General features: G+C 42.8%; 2 protein-coding genes across 2 annotated transcripts in view; both read left to right on the forward strand.

Moving 5' to 3' along the window:
• Nucleotides 1-151: 151 nt before the first annotated feature.
• On the forward strand, nucleotides 152-5,325 carry krcp (kelch repeat-containing protein). The gene is made up of 13 exons (XM_056442326.1): nucleotides 152-577; nucleotides 856-1,017; nucleotides 1,158-1,239; nucleotides 1,328-1,384; nucleotides 1,706-1,937; nucleotides 2,272-2,370; nucleotides 2,695-2,826; nucleotides 2,941-3,128; nucleotides 3,212-3,408; nucleotides 3,520-3,614; nucleotides 3,738-3,792; nucleotides 3,914-4,011; nucleotides 4,441-5,325. Exons 1-13 carry the CDS (start codon nucleotides 516-518, stop codon nucleotides 4,686-4,688), a joined length of 1,707 nt encoding a protein of 568 aa, XP_056298301.1. The 5' UTR covers nucleotides 152-515; the 3' UTR covers nucleotides 4,689-5,325.
• Nucleotides 5,326-9,419: 4,094 nt separating this feature from the next.
• Nucleotides 9,420-21,315, forward strand: part of mark2b (MAP/microtubule affinity-regulating kinase 2b) — a 46,663-nt gene continuing 34,767 nt past the window's right edge. Inside the window, exon 1 of the mRNA XM_056442325.1 lies at nucleotides 9,420-10,703. Coding sequence (XP_056298300.1) covers nucleotides 10,653-10,703 — 51 coding nt within the window. The 5' untranslated portion in view covers nucleotides 9,420-10,652. The remainder of the gene's footprint in view (nucleotides 10,704-21,315) is intronic.

Here is a 21,315-nt window from a genome sequence, read left to right on the forward strand (position 1 = left end):
GACACAATTAAATGTGCTTTCCATAAAACAAAAAGAGGACAATATTGAAAATAATATTGTTTAGAAAAAAATTGGGGGAAAAAGACGTGTCGTTTCAGTACATGGCAAGAATACAGAGTCCGAGATTTAAAAGGGACGACAAGGACTCCTGAACGCACCTTTGGCTACGTCACGCAGCGGTGCTGAATACAGGCCTCTGATTGGCTGGCGGTTTGTGAAACGCAGCCTGAAGTGCAGCACGCGCAGCATAGGCGGAGCTCTCGTTCTGCTACATACTCAACCGTGCAAACTCCACCCGTGCAGATACTCTCAACATCAAAACACGCGCTCATCCTTTTTTTTTTTACCAAGAAGTCGCGCGGAGTTTAGATATACAACACGAATCTGTGGCGGGAAATGTCGAACGGAGCCATAAACGATATCGTAGTTTTGGCATTCAATTGGGTAAAAATAAATTAGCTAATCAGAAAGAATTGGGACAATAAACGGGGTTTTACCGTGGACGACACGCGAAGATGGGAGATTTCGGAATATATGCGGTCTTTGGAGTAAACGGTCCGCCTCAAAGGCTGCTGAGGTAACGATAAACGAGATAGTGCGGTTCTCACCGTCTGTGAACTTTGACGTAACTGAAACGCAGCTCGAGCGTAATTGTTAGCTTAATCCGTTTTTTGTTGTCCGTGTCGTTAACTTTCCATTGGCGCCTCTTCAAATACTGTGTTTATAGAGGATACTTTGGTTAGCTTCTCTGTTATGGTGAAACAAATGTCAACACATTCGTTAACACTTCTATTTGTTTTTATAAATAGCACGAGACCAATGTTAACTTATTTCTGTGTTTTTCCCCCTTGTCAGTGTTGAAGGTTCGTGCAGGGTGTGTGTTGCAGTTCCCCCGAGTGTCCGCCAGGTGGTGCTGTTTAGCAGCGGGCCGTGGGGAGAGCGGATCTGCGTCAACGCAGAGCTCAACGATGCGGACCGTTTCCCCATCACGATCGGAAAACTGACTCCATATAACAAGTAGGGGTTGACTGACCATGTCCCTATGATAAGATTAGAAATAGCTCATACAATATTTAAAGTTGACTGTGTTGTGAGATGTCTGGGTCTCCCTAAATGATCTGATTCACTGAGTAACCAGGACACCTCATGCCCTGCAGGTGCCTGTCATGGGAGCAGTGGGAAGAAGAGACCTGGACAGACGGAGTCACACTGGGTGTTACTCTGGAAGGAGGAAACCTGGTAAATATTGAACAAACCCCATGGGATTCAGCACAGTCATTTTGTTATGGACGATATATACATATGGATACATGTATTCCCCCTTTAGGTAAAAGCAGATTGGTCCGAGCCAGAGCTAATGTCTGTGAAGGAATACACACCAAAGGTAATCTATGTAAATTATTTACTTTATGTACAGTAAGCATATATAAATATATATCTATGTATCCATAGGCCCCACATCAAGAGCTGTAATTTGAGACCGTAATGTGTTTATACACTTGTCAGTCCGACTTGTTTTAATGCTTATTTTGGTAGTGTTCACATGCAACACAGCGCCTCTCAGAAAACCAGTATGGACTCAACTTTTATTATTATTATTTTATACAGTTGTATTGTGTTTCTCGTTGCAAGCAAAATCATATGGAATCATATTTCAAACAGTCTGTGTTTGCTCAACGACGAATGACACTGTCTGTTGACCCAGGACCACACGGCTCCCCTCGCACCCCGGGAGCTTAACGGTAAGAGGAAGCGAGGGCGAGCGTCGGAGGAAGGCGGTGACGGGAAGAAAATGACGACTGGCGAGGAAGAAGAGAACGTTTGTCCAAATGGCGCCGCGGGGAAGACCACGCCTGTGCGAAAGGGCAGAGGTCAAACCAAAGGGGGCCAGAAGCTGTTCAGCGCCGGAGCAGGTGCAACAAAGATGAAGGGAACAGGTGAGAGAGACAGCATGCTGTTAAAGGAGAATTATAATATGAGGATGTTGTTTATCATAAGTAACTGTGATTCAAATCAGTCCAAACACATTTTTACTTCTGAGATAAGACGTTTACGGATGGAATGCAACCAAAAAGTTGCCTTCAGGCCCGAGTGTGTGTATTCGCTTCAGATGGTCGAGCCTCTCAAGAAGACATTATTTACGCATGTGTGAGTGACTGAGCCAGGTGGGTGTTGCTAATGCTAATTAGTGCGGCGTGGAGGAGTGAAGCAGTTTGTATACTTTTTTTCTTTTTCTTCTGTCAAATCTCTTTTGCTTTCTTCGCTCCACAGCTAATGGAGCAGGAGAGGCGCAGGGGATTGTGGGGAAAACGCCTCCTCAGAGTGCAGCCAGGACGAAGAGTAAGCCGGCCAAGACTCCCACACACACCGGTAACTGAGCACGCACATCACACAGCGTTGGTTGTGTTTCATGTGGACTTTTTGTCGTATGTAATCACCTCTCAGGCCCGTAGCTGGTAGGTTTGATACACATCAAACAACTGAGTTCAAAGAATAATGTTTTCTGTCCGCATAAACTTGGCTAGGCTCAACACCAAGCTCTTATCCCTGTCGTATAAGAAACTGGGGTCAGGGGACGCTTAGCTTAGCACAAAGACTGGAAACGGAGGGAAACTGTTAGCCTCCGTTCAAACATCCATCCTGAGATTTTTTGGTTTTAACTTCTGAAATAACAAACCTCTGTTGGTCCTGCAGCCCCATTGGTCAGCCCGTCGGGCCGCTGGGGTCCGACTCTGTGCCCCATCGACGCTCAGACGGCTATTCTGATTGGAGGGCAGGGATCTCGGATGCAGTTCTGCAAAGATCCCATGTGGAAGCTCTGCACAGGTCTGTCACTGAACAACAGTCGGAGCCGGCTCCAGTGATAGTTTCCTTCGAGGTGCATTTTATTTTGATTTAATTTTGGATCTGAGAGTGAGTGTTCTCGTCTCTGTCCAACAGAGGACATGTCCTGGTTCGCGGCGGAGACCCTGGCCGAGGGCCCAACGCCCGAGGCCAGGATCGGCCACACAGCCGTGTACGACCCGGACTCCAGGCGGATCTTTGTATTCGGAGGCTCGAAGAACAGGAAGTGGTTCAACGACGTTCACATCCTTGACACACAGAGCTGGAAGTGGACCATGGTGGAGGTCTGTGTGTGTTTTTGCTGCTTGTCCTCCTCCTTCACGTCCTCCTCCTCACTCTCTCTCTCCGTCCCTCTCACCTCCTCCAGGCTCAAGGAAAGGTTCCTCCTCTGGCCTACCACAGCTGCAGTATGTTTCGGGGGGAGCTGTTTGTGCTGGGGGGAGTGTTCCCTCGGCCAAACCCCGATCCCGACGGCTGCAGTGACTCGCTGTACATCTTCGACCCCGACCTCTCCATCTGGTACCAGCCCATTGTAACCGGCGACACGCCGACCCCCCGCTCAGGGTGAGATGGTTTGATCCATACGTCCTCTCAGTGCGTCCGGCTGCCGCTCGCCCAAACTAAATGGGCTCACTAAATTGTTCTCCCTCTCTCATCCTCCCCTTTTTGTTTCAGCCACTCGGCATGTGTGATGCAGGAGAGGAGGATCTATGTTTTCGGCGGGTGGGACACTCCTGTCTGCTACAACGACATGTACATGTTGGACCTCGGTAAGCCACGCACCCGACGGTTTTACGGGAAGCTCTTGGTTTCATATATCTGGGCATATCTGCATAGAGGTGTAAAGAATGTGCTTGAATAGTTCAAATGGAAAAAGTGTTTTCGCTTGTTAGGTCTGATGGAGTTTTCTGCCGTGAAAACAACTGGGAAAGCCCCCTCTCCCCGAAGGTACACGCCGAAACACACACTAGAACTGGACTCTGTACCTCAGTACTGAAATAAATACAATTATATCTTCACGAGTATCACACGATTTCATAAGCGTCTTTTTATTTTGTGTGTGTTCCAGCTGGCACGGCAGTGCTGTGCTCTCGGACACAAAGTTCCTGATCCACGGAGGTTACAACGGAAACAACGCTCTGAGTGACGCCTTCATCTTTGATATAGGTGAGAGACGCTCACACACACACACACACACACACACACACACACACAACGTTCACATGGAAAAGAAGTATCAGAGTGCGTCCAAGTAGTTTTCCAATCAAAGATTCTCTTGCAGGAAGGCTCCTTATTTTTCGTCTAATATTTCTCAGTTAATCCTGTAATCTTTCAAATGGCATGATTTATTTTAGAGTGCAGATACTTCAAAACCTCAATGCATTTCCCTGAGTTTCACATTGGTGTCTTGTTTTGTTCAAAAAGCCCAAAAAGTTACAGTGATGGGGCAAGAAATGAGAGAAAATCAGTAAATGTTTCTGTTTTTCTTCATAAATTGTGATTTATTGGACATTTTTAAGTTATAGTCTAATTAATTAATGCAATGACATTATGGATTTCCATGATCGAAATAATCCCTTTGTTTCATTGGGTCAGACACCAACAGCTGGACGGAGGTGGCGCTCCCTCAGCTGACGCGCCCTCAGCTGTGTGTCCCCAGGGCGGGGCACGCCATCATCACCATGGACACAGCCAACCCCCAGCGCTTCTCGGGGGAAGGCGCGGCCGTGGACGTCAGAAGCACCCTGCTGGTGTTCGGAGGCGGAGACAACGAGGGCAACTTCTACTCCGACCTGACGACTGTCGCCGTGGAGGATCTGCTCGGCGCTATTTCAAGGGAGTGAGTCAGAGGTGAATCCTCTGGATGTGAAGCTATTTTAACGCCCCCACAGATGCTTTTATTATTTATAATCCTACAGTGCGTCTTTGTTTCCTTTGGGTGTGTGAGCCCTCTTTTATTTCTGCGATGTTTGGGCATTTCTTCTATGCAGATCTGAAAACGTCACTACATCTCCATGTAGTGCGTAACAGGAATATTGGAGGTACTTTTTGAGCAAAGAGAAGGTGACCCCTGGTTCTCCCTGTGGTTCCATATAAATAACAACAATGATCTTGGTTTAAAACGTCAAGCATTCAGATTGTTTAAGTCATCAAGGATACTACTGATTTGTTAATGTACATAGTTTAAAACGTTTCCACTTCTTCCTCAGTTCAAATGTATATATTTTTTTCTATTGCATTGAACTGTCTTTTTTTTAAAGAATGAATACGTGGGGCTTTCAGAAGCGCTGATATTGGGAACATGTCGTCTTTGTGTAGCTGCAAGTTAACTGAATGCTCAAAATCAAGGTATTGTCATAATTTACTAAATCCCAATTCATCTTCCTATGTGGGTCATTTGCACTTGATTTCTGTCTTTACTGAATAAACATTTGATTTTCCTGACTGTATTTTAAGTAAAGATTTTCCTTTTTAAGTGAACATTTTGTCTTTCCGTTCATTTACTTCACAGTTAAAGCCGACTTTGACCAGCTTTTCCATTTGCAGAATAATGAACCTGCCTTTTTAGTCTGACATAAGACGGTGAGGCATAATTTATACCAAGTAGTGTCAAACTGATGTCACTTAAATGAGGTTTTCCCCCTTTAACAGGAAAAGGCCATTAATAAGGTCCCCGTTGGCCCGGTTACCCAACACTACAGGAGCTAATGTCCGATTAGCAGAGTAACGCTGATTGCTATCTTCAAGGAGCCGGAGCTAAATGGAGACATTTTAATAAAAGATTAGTGGAGCCCGAGGGGGATTATCTCCCTTTCTGCTGAAAAGCTGATCATAATGTCATACATGTGGCTGTTTTTTAAACTATAATATATTCATAAAGTTTAGCGACGGGAGGTTCGTACGAGTCAGATAATGATGACTTATTTCATGTGCAAACCATCAGCTCATGAAATGGTTGTTCATCCCCTTGAACAGAAATATCAGAATAATCTTCACAAAACGACCACGGTGGGGTAGTTTGGATCCGATCGACTTTATTGATCCGACTTAAGGATCAGCAGCAGCAGAAGCACGAGAACGGGTAAATATGTTGTGAATAAGTAGAATACACTAATACTGTCTGTGCGACTGGCCTCGGAGCGGATGTAGGAGACCCCAAATGATGAAGTCACAGAAGACAGATGTGCACGAGCTGCTTTGCAGTGGTCAAATGTTTCAACAACTTGTCTGGTACCAACAGGAAAGCAGACCGGCAAAGTCCAGCTACTCCGTGGCGTTTCCTCTGGTGATGCAGAGGAAAGCCTGGCTTCCTCAATAGAAAACGCTCCAATTGAAAATGAATCCGTTTCCTCATTTCCCTTCAAGACTTGTTGATGCAAATCCTTTTACTGTAAATCATAAAATATGCAATGCACTGAATGTACTACAAAAAGTCTTCATCACTTTGGTCAGAATCAGTTAGAGAGAATGTGGTTAATTATAAATGAGAGAATTCAGTTATATTATTACTTAAGTACATTGTGATGCACGGACTGAGACTGTAGCTCGGTCTGCAGTCGGCCTCTTCGTGGGCTTTTATCTTCACTAATTCTGCCAACGTGTGAGTCAGCACTGACTCAATTACCAGGTTATGGAAGGGTTTTTATTCACACTTTCAGTCTGTCAGGCCATGAATTAGCCAAAAGAAATATCACCCTTATAGATTATACCCCCAATCATTTTAAATGTTGTATTCATGTCTCCCTCTCTCGAGTCCCTCCACTATAATCATGTTCGGTACATCTTCTCAAACGCGGTCGCAGTTAAGTTTCCTGTCAGAACTATATTGTAGATTTTTCACGTGTCAGACGTCTAATTAGGCTGAATAATGGACGGCTGCTGGGCCTTCGTATGATTTATTAACGTGAGGAAGTACTATAGTTGTTCAGGTATTTCATGTACAGGATCAGACAAATGAACAGACACTCTTATTTCTGTTTATTTTATCCATTGACAATTATTCAATAGATTTTTTGGACAATGTGTCACAAATACATCGTGATATAATATAATAACATAAATAACCTACATTACAATAGGTCCAGCTCCAAAAGAGTGAACATCTGATCTCAAGTTACTGTTATTGATGTCTAATAAAAGTAAGAAAGTTGATAACTGATGGATCCTTTGATGTAATAAAGTCACAAAGCTTCCTATTAACTCTCCTGTTACCTTTAGGGTCAATTTGACCCCATTCAATGTTTAACGTCGGTGTTCTTTGGGGTCAATTTGACCCCAGGCTGTTTTTCACTGTGTCAAACGTATAAGAAATATCAACTTTTTTATATATGTAAAGGGATATTTAGGTAGTCAACAAACAAACATAAAGTACCTAACACTTAAACTTGGGAAACAATATTAATTCTAATAATTTTCTGGATGTTTTGCTGGGGTCAAATTGACCCCGAGGGTAAAATATGTTAGTAAATGTTAAGGTAACAGGAGGGTTAAGTGATTATCTTCATACACACAACAAAGTGTGACCTAATATGTCACCACATATATTGGTTTTGTTGTAAATCAGGATAAAATATTCAGTTCCCATTTCTACATATAGAATGTTAAAATGTCCCATAATTCGTTCAATAACTTTCTTACTGGAGGTGAGTTCATTGGGTAAACTCACCCCCAGCTGGGTGGCTCCAGCTCCAGCTCCAAAGCATCGAGATCATACGTGACAGAACTACGATGCTCTTTTGGTCGGATGTCGCGGTAATGGAGATCTGCATACTGTCACAGAGTGAGTTAGATTATTGTTGAGATTAAATGAAAATTCATACAGGCTGGAGAGACGGGCTGGCAGTCAACCGTCTGGTTATGTGTATCGCATGCCAGCTTCCACACAGAAAATGATTGGCTGCATATTCAAAATAACTCATGACAGCCTCAATCTGGCCACATACAGTTGGCACCCTGAAGTAGGAGAATGGAGATACCAAATAAAAAAGGCAATGTTTTCTTATGTTCATCCAAAAGGACTTTAAAATAACCTCAAAGCAGCTTCAATTAACAGTTGATGGTTCAACCTCCTACTCAGTGTTATTTCTTCTCCAAAGTATGGCAGCCAAAAAAATGCATTTTCATCCAAATATTTATGGCACACCCAGCAGGAAATAGTTTCAGGATAGACTGTGGGGTAAACATAATTCAGATCGATGGATAAATGGATGGATAGATATATAGATGTATTGATAAATGGATAGATGAATGGATAAATATAGATATTACACTCTGTAATTTAGTCTGGCATCCTCCAGATGGCGACACTAAAACACATCTACCCCAGCAACAAACAATATTCTTATAAAATATGTACAAATATAAAAAAATTGAGTTTTGAATTCATGTGGCATATCATTTTGTGCCCAATTTTTTATTCCGTATTCGTCACAAAGCACCGGTCACCAGATACGTCGGCTCTCCAGTGATCCATCGTTAAAATGGACAAGTGCCATCACACTGAAAATGATAAAGAGGACATTTTCTGCCGAGCCAGTCGGACGGCTTTGTCTGTTTACTGATTGATAAGTTACAACAAAGGCTCCGTGAGTCCCTCAGGTACGGTAACAAGGCCATATGAAAACACTGCCATGCACCGAGGTGTTTTGTCTCCTCAACAGTTTATGTCTCCTTACACACTCCTTCCATCATCAGGGATGGGATTTTCCCCCTTGATTTATCGGGAAATCCTGCCAGTTGGATGCTCTCCCATATCATATACTAATGAGCCTCTCATAACCCTTAATTTCCTGATTTATGTTCCAGTTTCTCCCCAACATCCTTGCATTGTGCGGATGGTTTATGTTTGGCATTGTGGTGAGTCTCTCCAGATCAGAAGGAGTGATTTGCCTAAACTACCCTTCAAAGGTCACCTGCTTGTGAACATGGCTCACTCGTGTGCGGGTCTAATATGTGACCCCTGAGTAAAATATGATATTCATACTTTAAAGTTGGACAGGAACACTTTGACTATAACTAGCAGTGAATAACTGAAAAGAAAAAAACGCATTGGGACAAGACTGAAGATTTTAGGCTGAGTATCAAAACTGTATAAACCGTAAAGATCCCTCAGATACATCTTGTTGGGGATTATAACCTCTGTGAAGGAATGCAGGATTTTATGTGGACCTCTGGAATCATCAGCACCTTTCACAATGCAAAACACAAAGAAAACAATTAGATAATTATATTTAAGATTATTATTTAGATCTTTCAAATATATATATAAACATTAATGCATTAACTTGTTGAGGGGCACATGTTGAAGGAGATCACAGGGCCCCTCTTCAAGATAGGGCCACATGGACCCAGATCATAACACAAGTGGTCGGCTACCGACCACACGGTAATGTGGGGCTGTTGGTGTCTCTGAAGCCTCGGATGGTCCGGTCTGGAAGTTTATCTTCATTAAAGCCACATACACAAAACCCCTGGACCTGCCATTTACCAACCTGTCGCGTTCACCAGTGAAGGCTCGGAAAAAGCCGAGTGCAGCCGAGCGCGAGACGAACCCTCTCCCTCCCCATCCCTCTTTCAGTCGTGGTGCAAGCAGCCATGTTGCCGCGAGCTTGTTCCGGTATCAGGGCAGGATCGTGCGCATAGACTGCAATCGGGCGCAGCTCCTCGCCGCTCTCCCCCTGTCGCCCGCGACACGCACCTCCTAACGAGAACACCCCACTTGACCGATAATAGATTTTACAACTTGACGATTCCTCCCCTCAGAAGGCTGGTTTCCGGGAATAATAGCAGCCGCCGCACCGACAGGGCGAACTGGTGTGTTGCCTCACTTGCAGTGCAGCACTGGACGACCATATTCCAATCACGCAACACAAGGAAGAAGCGCCGGTGATTTCCGTGGATTTTGTGTTTGGAGGTTTTTTGCTCCGAGCCTCTCGCCGCCGCCGCAGGAAGACGAGCTAACGAGCTAGCTTCGCTGGGAGAGAGACACCGCGGAGCTAACGCCGACCCGTGGACGAGCGAGACACTTTTAATTCGTGTTTCTCACCTGCCATGCGACCGCTTGTTTTTTTGGGATACCCTAACCCTGGATACTTCCGCTGGGAACATTTTGCATTGTTTTGTGCGAGTTGGGGAAGGTCAAGACCTCGTCGGGAATAACTTTGGCCTGAAAGTTTGTGGACCCCGGACTTGATTTCACAACTGAAAAGGACGCGTCTCTGCCACACACACACAAACAAAAAATAAAATAAAATAAAACGACAACCCAGGCGTCGACCTTGTGTTGTGAAAACCATCGAAGAATATTTCGTCGGGTAGTTCCTCGCGAGCCGTCAGGTCGCGTGCGAGACGCCTCACTGGACCTGGTCTAGTTTAATACAACCGTTGCCCCCAACTTTTCTCCGAGCTAGCCCGGGTAGCTAACTGGTCAAGACGTCAAAGCGGTCGGCTGGTAGCTCGCTGGTCACCATCGACGCTGGTATATGCGAAGTGGAGAACTGATTTCGCACCGAGACGGAAGCTGAAAAACACACTTTTGCTTTTCCTGTTTTCGACTTGTTGACAAACATGGGACGTGCGGTCGCCGCTAGCTAGTTCCTAGCGAGCTAACTCGGCTAGCTGCCGATGTTGGATTCAACTTGTTGATTCACGGGCTCTCTGTCGTGCTGCTAGCTGGCTAGCGCTGGACATCTGTTGGACATTTTTCCTCCACCACCAGCGAGACAGATTTTAAATGCACAGGAGACACTGACGGGTCGTTTTTGATTCACTGTTTCCTTTTTTTTGTGGCAACTTCCAGTCTATCAAAAATGTCAACAAGGGCCCCGCTGGTGCAAGTCATTGAAAATTCGACTGGACAGGTGAGACTCTTCAGATCATTTCCCAAATTAATGTTATTGTAGATGTTTACACATAAATCTGCTTTATGATGTGATCTTTATCCGCTGTGGAAAGGGGCCCTGCTTTCACAGTCGCTCGTTGTTTCTTTGCTTTTTTTTCTCTGTTGTCTTTGCCACACAGCAGTGATTCACCGGCTTGCCGACGCACTCACACTGGATTTCCCACTCTTTGCAGAATAGAATAATACAGTTAATTTTCTGTTTAGTCTGTGTGTCAAGGCATGTCCTCCCACTTGACTTTGACCTGTTGTAATACAGACAATCCCGTCTGACAGTTCCGCATGAATATCATATAGTTAACACAAGTACAGAAGCTCAGCATCAACGAATCAGCTCAACTAGAAACTTTGACCATCCAATGTAAAGTGTCAAACAAAATGCTCCTTCTGAGAGAGGAGAAGGTTCAGTTTGTTGGGTTATTGATATATTTATATTATATATTTGCGCCTTCTGCTGTGCAAGCATGCCCTGAAAGTCCTCATGCAGTTATGGGCTCTTGGAAGAATAAGTTGTATTTTTGCAGTACAATGTTGATTAGAAAGCTGTACTCTCTGGTTGTTGTTGTTGTTTTGAGGAAGAAGACTTTATGGCTGTTTTTAATAATATAAAACAGTCTTTTAAAGTTGTTGGTGCTCATGCAATCTTGTAAGAAACAAGACATTCATTGATTGATTAAGGAATTGTACATTAAGGTGTCGAGAGCACTTCTGTGCCATTTGTAGATTAAATGAAGAGGTATTCTTAAAATTGGAATAATTATTTATTTAATTTCACTCCCTGTATGGCACTAAAGGACTTCTAAACACACTATGCTATTCATAAATACACATTTCAAAATTGCCACGGATGTTTATGTTTCCATTTAGTTGTAATGAGAAACACACTCTCACACACATACACACACACACACAGGGAGCGTGTTCAAAAGTTTGAAAGGCAAAGAAACCAGTTGGCTGTGCTGTGTAAATCAGTGTTAGAAGGCTGGAATACAGCCCTTGCTTCAAACACAGCATCTTGTTGAAGTGAATTAAAATCACATTGAAAACTATTTCTGATACAGACAATGACCTACTTTACTTTGACAGCCTTTGACAAGCGTTGTGTGATAAGAACATTTCTTTTGCGACGATGGAAACATTTGTGTGTGTTCATGTTGTCAGAGTAGCCTGTGTGTGTGTGTGTGTGTGTGTGTGAGAGAGAGAGAGAGAGAAGCTAACCTATTTCTATATCTGTGTTTGAGTATCTGTAGATATAATGTAGCTGCGGTGAGGCTTAGGCCCGATGCATTGTTTTAGCAGTTGGTCAGTAGCCTCGATGAGCTTAGCAACATAAATAGAGCAACTCTACCAACATAAAAAACATTTGGTTAATATATTTATTTAACATTTGTGACTGAAGCCGTCCGTGGACTTCAAAGGAATATGACATCGTAAATAAGGCAGGCGTCATTGATTTGTACTTCCTTTTTTTCCTAATCTGTCCCAAGAACTGCACCCTCTGTCAAACAGTTTACTACCTGAGACACTGAAAGCCCAACCCAGGTGTGTATGCTGCAGCTGCACAGCCAACCACGCTGTAGCTCTGCTTCTACCAGCCAATAGGAAGCCTCTAGGTGTTGGAGACTCAAAGGTTCAAAGGTTTTGTCTGTCTTCGCATCTCGTGCAAATATAATGGTGACAGAAGCGGTCTGTTGACACCATGATCTCACTGAGTGTCGGCGTGTGTGCTGACTCGTCTCTCTCAATGGATCACTGCCTCCGTTAGTGTGCGGGAAAGTAGATCGACAACTAGACTGGTAGGTTGGGCAAATAAGACATACATATTCCTACATGGCTGCACCCTTACCTGGAGCAGAGGTCAGAAACAATACAGTTGGTTGTAGAAGTCTTGGACTGTAAAGGCCACACACACACACACACCGGTCCTCTTCATAACCAGTGGGATTTTTAAGGCTGCTGTCTTAAATGAAGTTTGCTGTCTTTTGAATATTTTGATATAACACACACTTGTACAAACACGCGGATATTAAACTTCAATACTCACAAACTTCCTAGTTGAATTCAAGGGATGGAGCTATACTGCTGTGAAAAGTGTTCACAGTTTTACACTCATTTAACCCTCCTGTTACCTTTACATTTACTGACATATTTTACCCTCGGCGTCAATTTGACCCCAGCAATTAAAACTTCCAGAAAATTATTAGAATTAATATTGTTTCCCAAGTTTAAGTGTGAGGTACTTTATGTTTGTTTGTTGACTACCTAAATATCCCTTTAAATATATAAAAAAGTTGATATTTCTTCTATGTTTGACACAGTGGAAAACAGCCTGGGGTCAAATTGACCCCAAAGAACACCGACATTAAACATTGAATGGGGTCAAATTGACCCTAAAGGTAACAGGAGGGTTAAAAGAGGGAGAAAAAAAAAAAGAAGAAAAAAGTTCGGTATCTTGGCAATTCACCTCCAAACCAAACTTCCTGGCTTGTTTGTGTAGCTTTTAGCGAAGCGTCTGTACCAATACAGCCTCCCGGGTTGTTTTGCACGGTGCTCTTGTTGTTTCCGAATGCATCCCTGCTGCTCTTACAGCACCGATTTGAGGTTCTGGGAGTGTACCAAAAAAAAGTTTTGGGGTCATGGCAAGTCCTTAACTGGGTTTGTAGGCTAAGGGTCACAGATGGATACTCCCACACAAACAGTCTGTTTTAAAGGCCATGTATAGCAAGCCTTTGGTGTCGGGTCTCAAGATACAGGACAACATGGCACCAGACATGAAGCCGGGTTGAGTGTTGACGTGACTCTTCCCGTCAGTATATTCTGATCTAAATATTGAACGTGTCGCTCGGTCAAGCAAATGTTCTCTAAATATCCTCACCATTTATCTGCAAAACGACTGCAGGACTGGAATGAAAACGCGGTTTATTTTTTAATATTTTTCATGAAATGGCGAGTTGCTTGACTCGGATGGAACGTCTGCGAGCACTTTTCACACACGACCGGCAAACTAAGCCGTTAATGTTTCTGAAAGTCTGGTGGACTTGGTGTTGTAAAAGATACCGACCTCGTCCGACGACCATCCTGTCGTCATAAACGGCCACTGGCCGCATATCATAAGAGAGCTGTCAAACACAGTGAAGTGACTTCTGACATCTTTCCGACGGTGTGAAATGGCAGATGTGTTGAGCGGCTTTGATCTGACATGTTGCTGCAGAAGGTTAGGTACTGGCTGTTAGTTTGAGGAACTTAAGTGGATATGACACTCATTATCAGTGTGACACCATTCAACCTCGAATACCAGGATTATGCATGCAATACGAGGATAGAACTAAAGCTAAAGCTACGGCTATTAAATCAACCATTCAAATTCAAATTACAGTAATTTGGTCTGAAACCTGCACAACTTGTCTTAAAAAGTGTTGTGCTTTTTGTCCACTTCCTCAGTTTATTGTCTGCTTTCCTGTTTTACAATGTTCCCTCTCTATTCATTGAGCCATGTCTTCTGAAAAGACTAATGCAGCCAGAAATACTGGTCTGCCTCGGTCGTTGTTACTTCATCCTCCATTTCATTGTTTTGCTAGTTGCACACTAGCCGAGCAAGCTGGATCCTCCCCACATGGAAGTGCGAGTGTCTTGAACCATTAATTTGTCCAGGCGATGTTTCCTCGTTGTAGAAGCCATGTGCAAGAGACGGTAAACTGACTAAAGTACATTTAGGGCTTTGTTGTCATTTTTACATTGGGCGTATCCTTGGTTTATTAAGTCCACAAAGAACATAAGAACAAGGAAAAAAAGTACAAGTCACAAGATGGCCCATATAAAAGCATTAAAAGCCGGCATTACCTACTTGGTTTATACTAAACTGGGTTTGTACGGGCATGGAAAACCTGGAAAAGTCATGGAATGTTAAAATGGTCATTTCCAGCCCTGGAAAAGTCATGGAAAAAACTTAAATCACAATAGTTTTGGAAAAGTCATTGAAATGTGTTATATTCACATGTTCATTCACGCCGAGTTTGAAATAATTATAATGTTTTAGAAAGAAAGACGCTCAAAATATAAGCCGGCATACGCTCTCATACTGGCGGCGCAATTTTTTTTCCCGCGTTGCAAGTGAACGCACCTTAACTTGAAAGTTTGCTGGTCATTTGTTTCATTTAATGTATACGGTATGCTTTGGAATTCACATTGTTTAAATACTAAATGTTCTCACATTTTCATGTATAAACTGAGATTTCAGTTTGGTCATGGAAATTTGGTTTAAAGTCCTGGAAAAGTTCTAGAAATCCACTGGTCAAAATGTGTAAGAACCCTGACTAAAACTGAGTTTTAGAAGGCGAGGAAAAGTTCCTGCAAGAATTTAAAAAGCAGTAAGAAAGCCATCTTCAAGTTACCTTTCCAGGATGGCTGAGCGTGCAGTCTTTTAAAAAACAAAAAATTAATGACTGCCGTCATGTGATTCTGCCTACGAATACTTCCTGTCGCTGAACATTGACCCGTTTGTGTGGTACTATATCAAACAGGAAAAGTGGGAATGGGAATCATCTGATCATCATTTCATGCAAGCAGCCGGAAGAGTCGATGCAAAAGCATTTTCATTGGAACACTTAAAAGTAAAACGTGGGAACTTGAAGGCGTCTTGCTCAGTTATCTTTTAAACATACACGTTATTACATTCACCGTTTCGCACCAGGACGTGTGCGTAATCTACATTTCTAACAATCGTGCAGCATTTCCAATTTGTAGTTGCAACGCCGTATTTTGAACTGTTGAACTTTACATGAAAATGAGAAGTATTGGGACGAGAGAATCTTTTGCAGATTTTGTTGCATTTCCCCCATTTTTAGATTGAAAAATTAGATTCTTAGCCATGAAAGCTATCCATATAATTATTCCCAAAGTCCATATCGCATTGTAAACATCTTGTCGTTCCTCGGCGCTCCCTTCCAGTCTATTCCAATTTGACTTTTGTGACCTGCGCCAGGAAAGGAAATGGTGACGGTTGAAGGTTTAAAATGCCATCAAGCGCCACAGCAACAAAAAAAGACAAAGCAAACATGAGTGAAGCTGTACACAGTTGGATGTATTTCACCTGACACCCTGGCAGCGTGAAAGCTGTTGGGCTGGAAATGTAATACAGATGAGAGGGAAACGTTGAACTGGTGAGAGGACTGACACAGGTATACTGGGGAAGATGTGTTGTAATAATCCAGTGTTGGCCTTTTCCCCCCCCGCTTGTCCTTATTCCTGATGAATGAATCATCTTTTAAGTAATCTATACCGAACAACACACACACACACACACACACACGTTGCCGTTACGCCCAGGAAACCATAAATTATGCCTCTCTCCTTACCAGACCAGTCGCTAGGCAGATGAACAAAAAGACAAAGCTAGCCAGGGCCCTAGCAACGGAGAACCTGATGCACAAACACACAAACACACACACACACACAGTGGATCCATCATCACACACTCTAGTAGGCCCTTATTTTCGTCTGCAGACTCAGGCACATGCACTAAGTTATTACCGTATTTTTTGCACTATAGGGCGCACTTAAAAGCCTTTAATTTTCTCAAAAAACGACAGTGCGCCTTATAATCCGAAGCGCCGTATATATGGATTAATTCTGGTTTTGCTTACTGACCTCTAAGCGATTTTGTGTGGTACAAGGCGCTCACGGCGCTAAGTCAAAATGTTTTAGTACGACTTTGGTAAACTACAAAGCCGCACCGCTTGCAGCATTACGGCTACCGTAGCCAGGAACGTCGCGGAGTAATACATACTGTAGCGACCCTGGGTCAGGGACGCTACGAGACGTAGATGGCTTATAGGGTGTTTATTCAAGGTACATAGAACAAGCTACTGTTGGCGTAGCCTACGCCAAACGACAACAAACCGCCGTGAAACCTCAAAACCAGCTTCACGTCTGCTCCGGGTCATAGCTCCGCCCGAACCAGCTGAACACAACACACACACAACAACATCACTCGCTGTCCAATCACAGACACGCCTCACAGCTACCAGCTCGTGAGACGTTCACTTACATCCGGACATAACATTTCCCTCAGTCCGTTACAATACTGTGCTTCACCATAATATTACAGTGTGTGTAAAAGGATCCCAAAATACAACTGAATAAGGTTGGTAGTTATTGTGAATACGCTCATTAACGTTTGAATAATGTTGAGAATTATTGTGAACGCGTTTAATAAAGTTTGATCGACTGACTTATCTGACTGTTTTTTTTCCGCTTAATGCGCCTTATAGTCCGGTGCGCTTTATATATGAAAAAAGATCGAAAATAGACCATTCATTGACAGTGCGCCTTATAATCCAGTGCGCCCTATAGTGCGGAAAATACGGTAGTTGGATCCAAAATACGTTGTTATTTTATACATTTTGTATGCCTTTGCCTCCTTAACACCCGGACTTCCGGAAGACTCTTAAATATAGGACAAGCCGGTGCTACCTAGGTGTTTAACCAACAATGCAGAGTGAAGTTCAGTTGTGTGTGTGTGTGTCTCTGGGATTGTCTCGGGGTAAAACAGGCCTTTCCAGTCCAGCCGAGTGGTAGGTGTGGCAGCTAACTGTAGACCTGCGAAGTGAAGGGTTTGACGTCAGTCGGTTGAGGGCGTGTGGATTTCTTCCTCACTGCTTCAATGTAATTTGCCTTTTCTGTTCGTCATCTAGTGCGAGTCTGCCGAGAACGCCTGGATTTCTTCCTGTGATCAAATGTGTGTTTTGATTTCTAGTAAAGGTTAAATGAAAAATCCAGAGAGACACTTTAATTTCCAAATATTCGACAGCACAACACAAGTTGCATTTGTTGCTTTTTTGTTATATAGAGCACAGGTGTCAAACACAATGCCCGCCACATCATTTCATGTGCCCCCTGACAACTTGAAGACTTATAATCACCTTTTCTTCCAGAAATGTAAGAAAAATATCCTGTGCTTTTATTTTGAAGGTTTCAAATTAAATGGATTTATGTAATAAAGATAGAGAACATTTCTTACGTACAATATTTCTACATTCAAATAAACAAATATAGACTTATTTAACAATATGTTGGGTGGTAGTTTATACCTTTCAGTGACAACCTTTTGAGGGCAGCCATGATGCTGATGTGGCCCACGGTGAAAATGAGTTTGACACCCCTGATATAGAGGGAACATGTTTTGCAAGAATAAAGATAAAACTACGGATACAAATTCAGTTTTAGCAATCATACGTTGCACTAAAATCAAAGTAGATTTCCAAGATGCGCTTTTGTGTTGGAGGAAAACATTCACACCTTCATTGTTTGTTCACTCTGTGCTGCTTTCAAGTGGTAGTAATGCTCCTTAGTATCCAAAACATGTTTCCCAGGGAGGCAGTCCAAGTTAGAGGTGTTTGTTGTGACTTTATTCACCTGCTTAACAGTCTTTGACTAGTTTGAAATCCTTTGTAGGGGCTCCAGCTGTTGAAACACTTGATTCTGTGGCTTTAATGTGTGTCTGTTCACCACTCACAGGATAAGCTGCGGCCCGAGGAGGAAACCTTCTGATCTCTGCTGAGTCACTGATTCAGAAATCCAGTCAGAATGGTGACATCGGTTTAGTCGGGGTTCACATCAAATAGTGGGAACTCGTAATAAGCGAGCCTTTGTGATCAGGCTGTTAATTCCCTACCTTTTATTCACAGTCTACACCCACAATATATTCCACACTTGCTTCTCGAGCCCAGTTGCTTCATTAAATCTTTCCTCAAATTGGGATTTTTAATCTTATAAAACATCGAGCCTACTTTATCGTTGCTAATAACTGGCACTCCTGTGATTTAACCGTACTCTGAAAACCACTGCGCCATGGGTTCCACATGAACGTGTTTAGCCGAGGCGATAAGCCACTTAGTTGTTAGGTGACTGCCTAAACAATACTCGCACTCACACAGCCAACATACGGCTTTGACGGTATAAAATGGCACCTTTTTTTATTTCTGTGTTTTACTTTTTACAAGTTAAAGTCAGTGGTCGTTTTTTCTTTTCGGGGAATAGTTTGAGGCGGTGGTCCTTGTTTCAGGTGAAACGGCCTCAGCCTGTAATGAAACGACGCGGGGAAACCCTGCACCACCTCCATCTATACATGTGTTCCTCGGCTTTTGAAATCGGCCGGCCTGTGAACGCGACCCAGACCCGTTTGCTCCGGTGGCTCACATGCACCGCTCAGACTCGCTCACGCACTGTTGCAGAGCAGCACAACGAGGGCATGCAAAGAAAGTGCTGCGCAACTGTGACGGCAACAGAGCAAACAAGAACTCTGAATTGATTTGACACACACACACACAAATATACACATACCTAGGAGGTTAGGGTAATCCAGTTCAAGAGAACACACACACACACACACACACACACCCGACACTGCATTCACGGCAAACTGAGACTCAGCGTGACACCTCCTTGCTAAAAGTAAGGGGCCTCTCTCAAATATACTAAGCCTTATGTGTTAGTGAGGAGTTTGTATAGCTCGTACGCACATATCGGAGATACTTTATATCAGATGTATGCAGAGGTACACAAGAGGCGACAAAGGATCATGGAAACAGAACATTTATTACCTTCGCATTGAAAATGCGGAAGGTTATGTTTTGATCGCCGTGTATTTGTATGCGTGCGTGTTATTCGCATAAGTCAAAAAGTATTAAACCGAATCGGATGAAATTTGGTGGGATGATTGGTTATTATCCGGGGACCATTTGATTCGATTTTGGGATCGATCAGGTCAAAGGTCAAGGTCAAGAAAAGGTCAACATCTTCTTTTTACCATAGCACAGTCACTTTTTATCCAATTGGCATGCAACTAATGCCAAAATGTTCATAATTCAATGCCCAATCTTGTGATATGCGAAGGTATGCGCTCTACCGAGTGCCCATTCTAGTTTAACTTGTGATTTGAAATATTGTGCAGATCGCTATTATTACATTCATTGCCTTTTCAGTCTTGCAGTGAGACTTGAGCCAGTCGAGCTGAAAGCACACATCAGCTCTACGACTGAAAAGAAGTGTATAATAGTTACTGTTGGTTGACAAGCTGTGGTGCAATAGTTGGGGATAAACTGGGTCTTAGGCTTTAGGTCTACCATTAAAAGTTGGAAAATCTTTAGCTGTGAAAATCCCTCTACAGAGATGACATGATAAAATAATATTCTGCTTTGTCATCAAAAGATGTGTCCTGGTATGAGTCACAGACTGTAATGTTTTTCTGACGCTATAAATGAGTCCTGTGACCCTCAATGAGCCTTTTGGAAATCATCATCCTAGGTGCATATAAAATGTCACACAATCCACATAAAATAAAGAAGCTGAAGTGTTGAAATAGACCAAGCAGGCCTATTAATACCACAATATATACATGTTAACTAGTGCAGGAAAAGGTTTGACACAGAAAACAATAAACTCTAGACTCCTATGCTTTAAGATTTTCAAAGATATTTTCACATTAGTTCCCTGCTGACCTGAGGCAGCACATGTGTTCAAAGTTCCTTTGTTTATCCTGCGTGTGTGACTATAGTGTAAAAAGTGCTGCATTTGTTATTTACTTTCCATCCTTTGCAGAAAATAGATGTATGCAAAAAACACTGGATGAGTCTATACACATGTTTAACTGCCTTTCCATTACAAGTTCAATCAGGTGGCATTTAGCAGCTTTTAAACGTCTTTCCTTCTAATATTCCTCTCATTAGAGTGCTTGTTCAGCCTTCCCGAATGTACACCCTGTTGGTGTTTCCTTGTAATTATCTAGTAGTTCCAGTTAATAGTAATGTAGTTCATGGGGTCGTAGTCCTAATTGGTGTTTCATAAGCGAGAGCTACTATATAGCTAACGAAATGTAGTGATCTTCTGTGGTAAGTTGGATTTTTTGACCGTCGTCAGATATGCCACAACTCTTTGTTTTCTTCGTCTTCTAGAAACTATTCTTGTCGCAAAAGAACATATAAATGGAAACAAAAACCGGGGTAGAAAAGCAAATAATGGTGAAGAGGAAGAAGGGAGTGAGAGAAAATGAAAGAAGGATGAAGACGATACAAACGAACATCGAGATAGCGGGCAGAATTTAGCAAGCGACAAATCTCCATGGCAACACAGCCATCACGACCTAGAGTGTGTGTGTGTGTGTGTGTGTGTGTACTCCCACCTACAAATTTCCGTATAATGAAGCAGCTTTGTTTGTGTGTTATGTATCCAATGCTCGTTTGTTCCACATATAGCATTTGTTTTTAGAAATGGAAATATCCTCTTCAAGAGTTTGGATTGAGTTTCACAATTGAAAATGACATATCGTTTGAATAGATTCAAGTATTTCTCTTTGTCATTTTTATTGGAAGGAAACGAAATGTCACAGCAGTATTTCTCCTCCAAAAGGCCATTTGTGTTTCACTGCCCCAGTTTTGCCATTCCCAATACATCATTCTAAATAATGAAATTTCACCATTAAATCTTAAATCAATTCGTAGAGCTACGCTAAGTAATCCATTCGTGGAACCGCAGAGCTGCTGCCAACGCATATTGGAGCAGAAAAGCAAAAGCTCAAG

This window comes from Pseudoliparis swirei, chromosome 21 (assembly GCF_029220125.1).
Source record: "Pseudoliparis swirei isolate HS2019 ecotype Mariana Trench chromosome 21, NWPU_hadal_v1, whole genome shotgun sequence".
Lineage (NCBI taxonomy): Eukaryota > Metazoa > Chordata > Actinopteri > Perciformes > Liparidae > Pseudoliparis > Pseudoliparis swirei.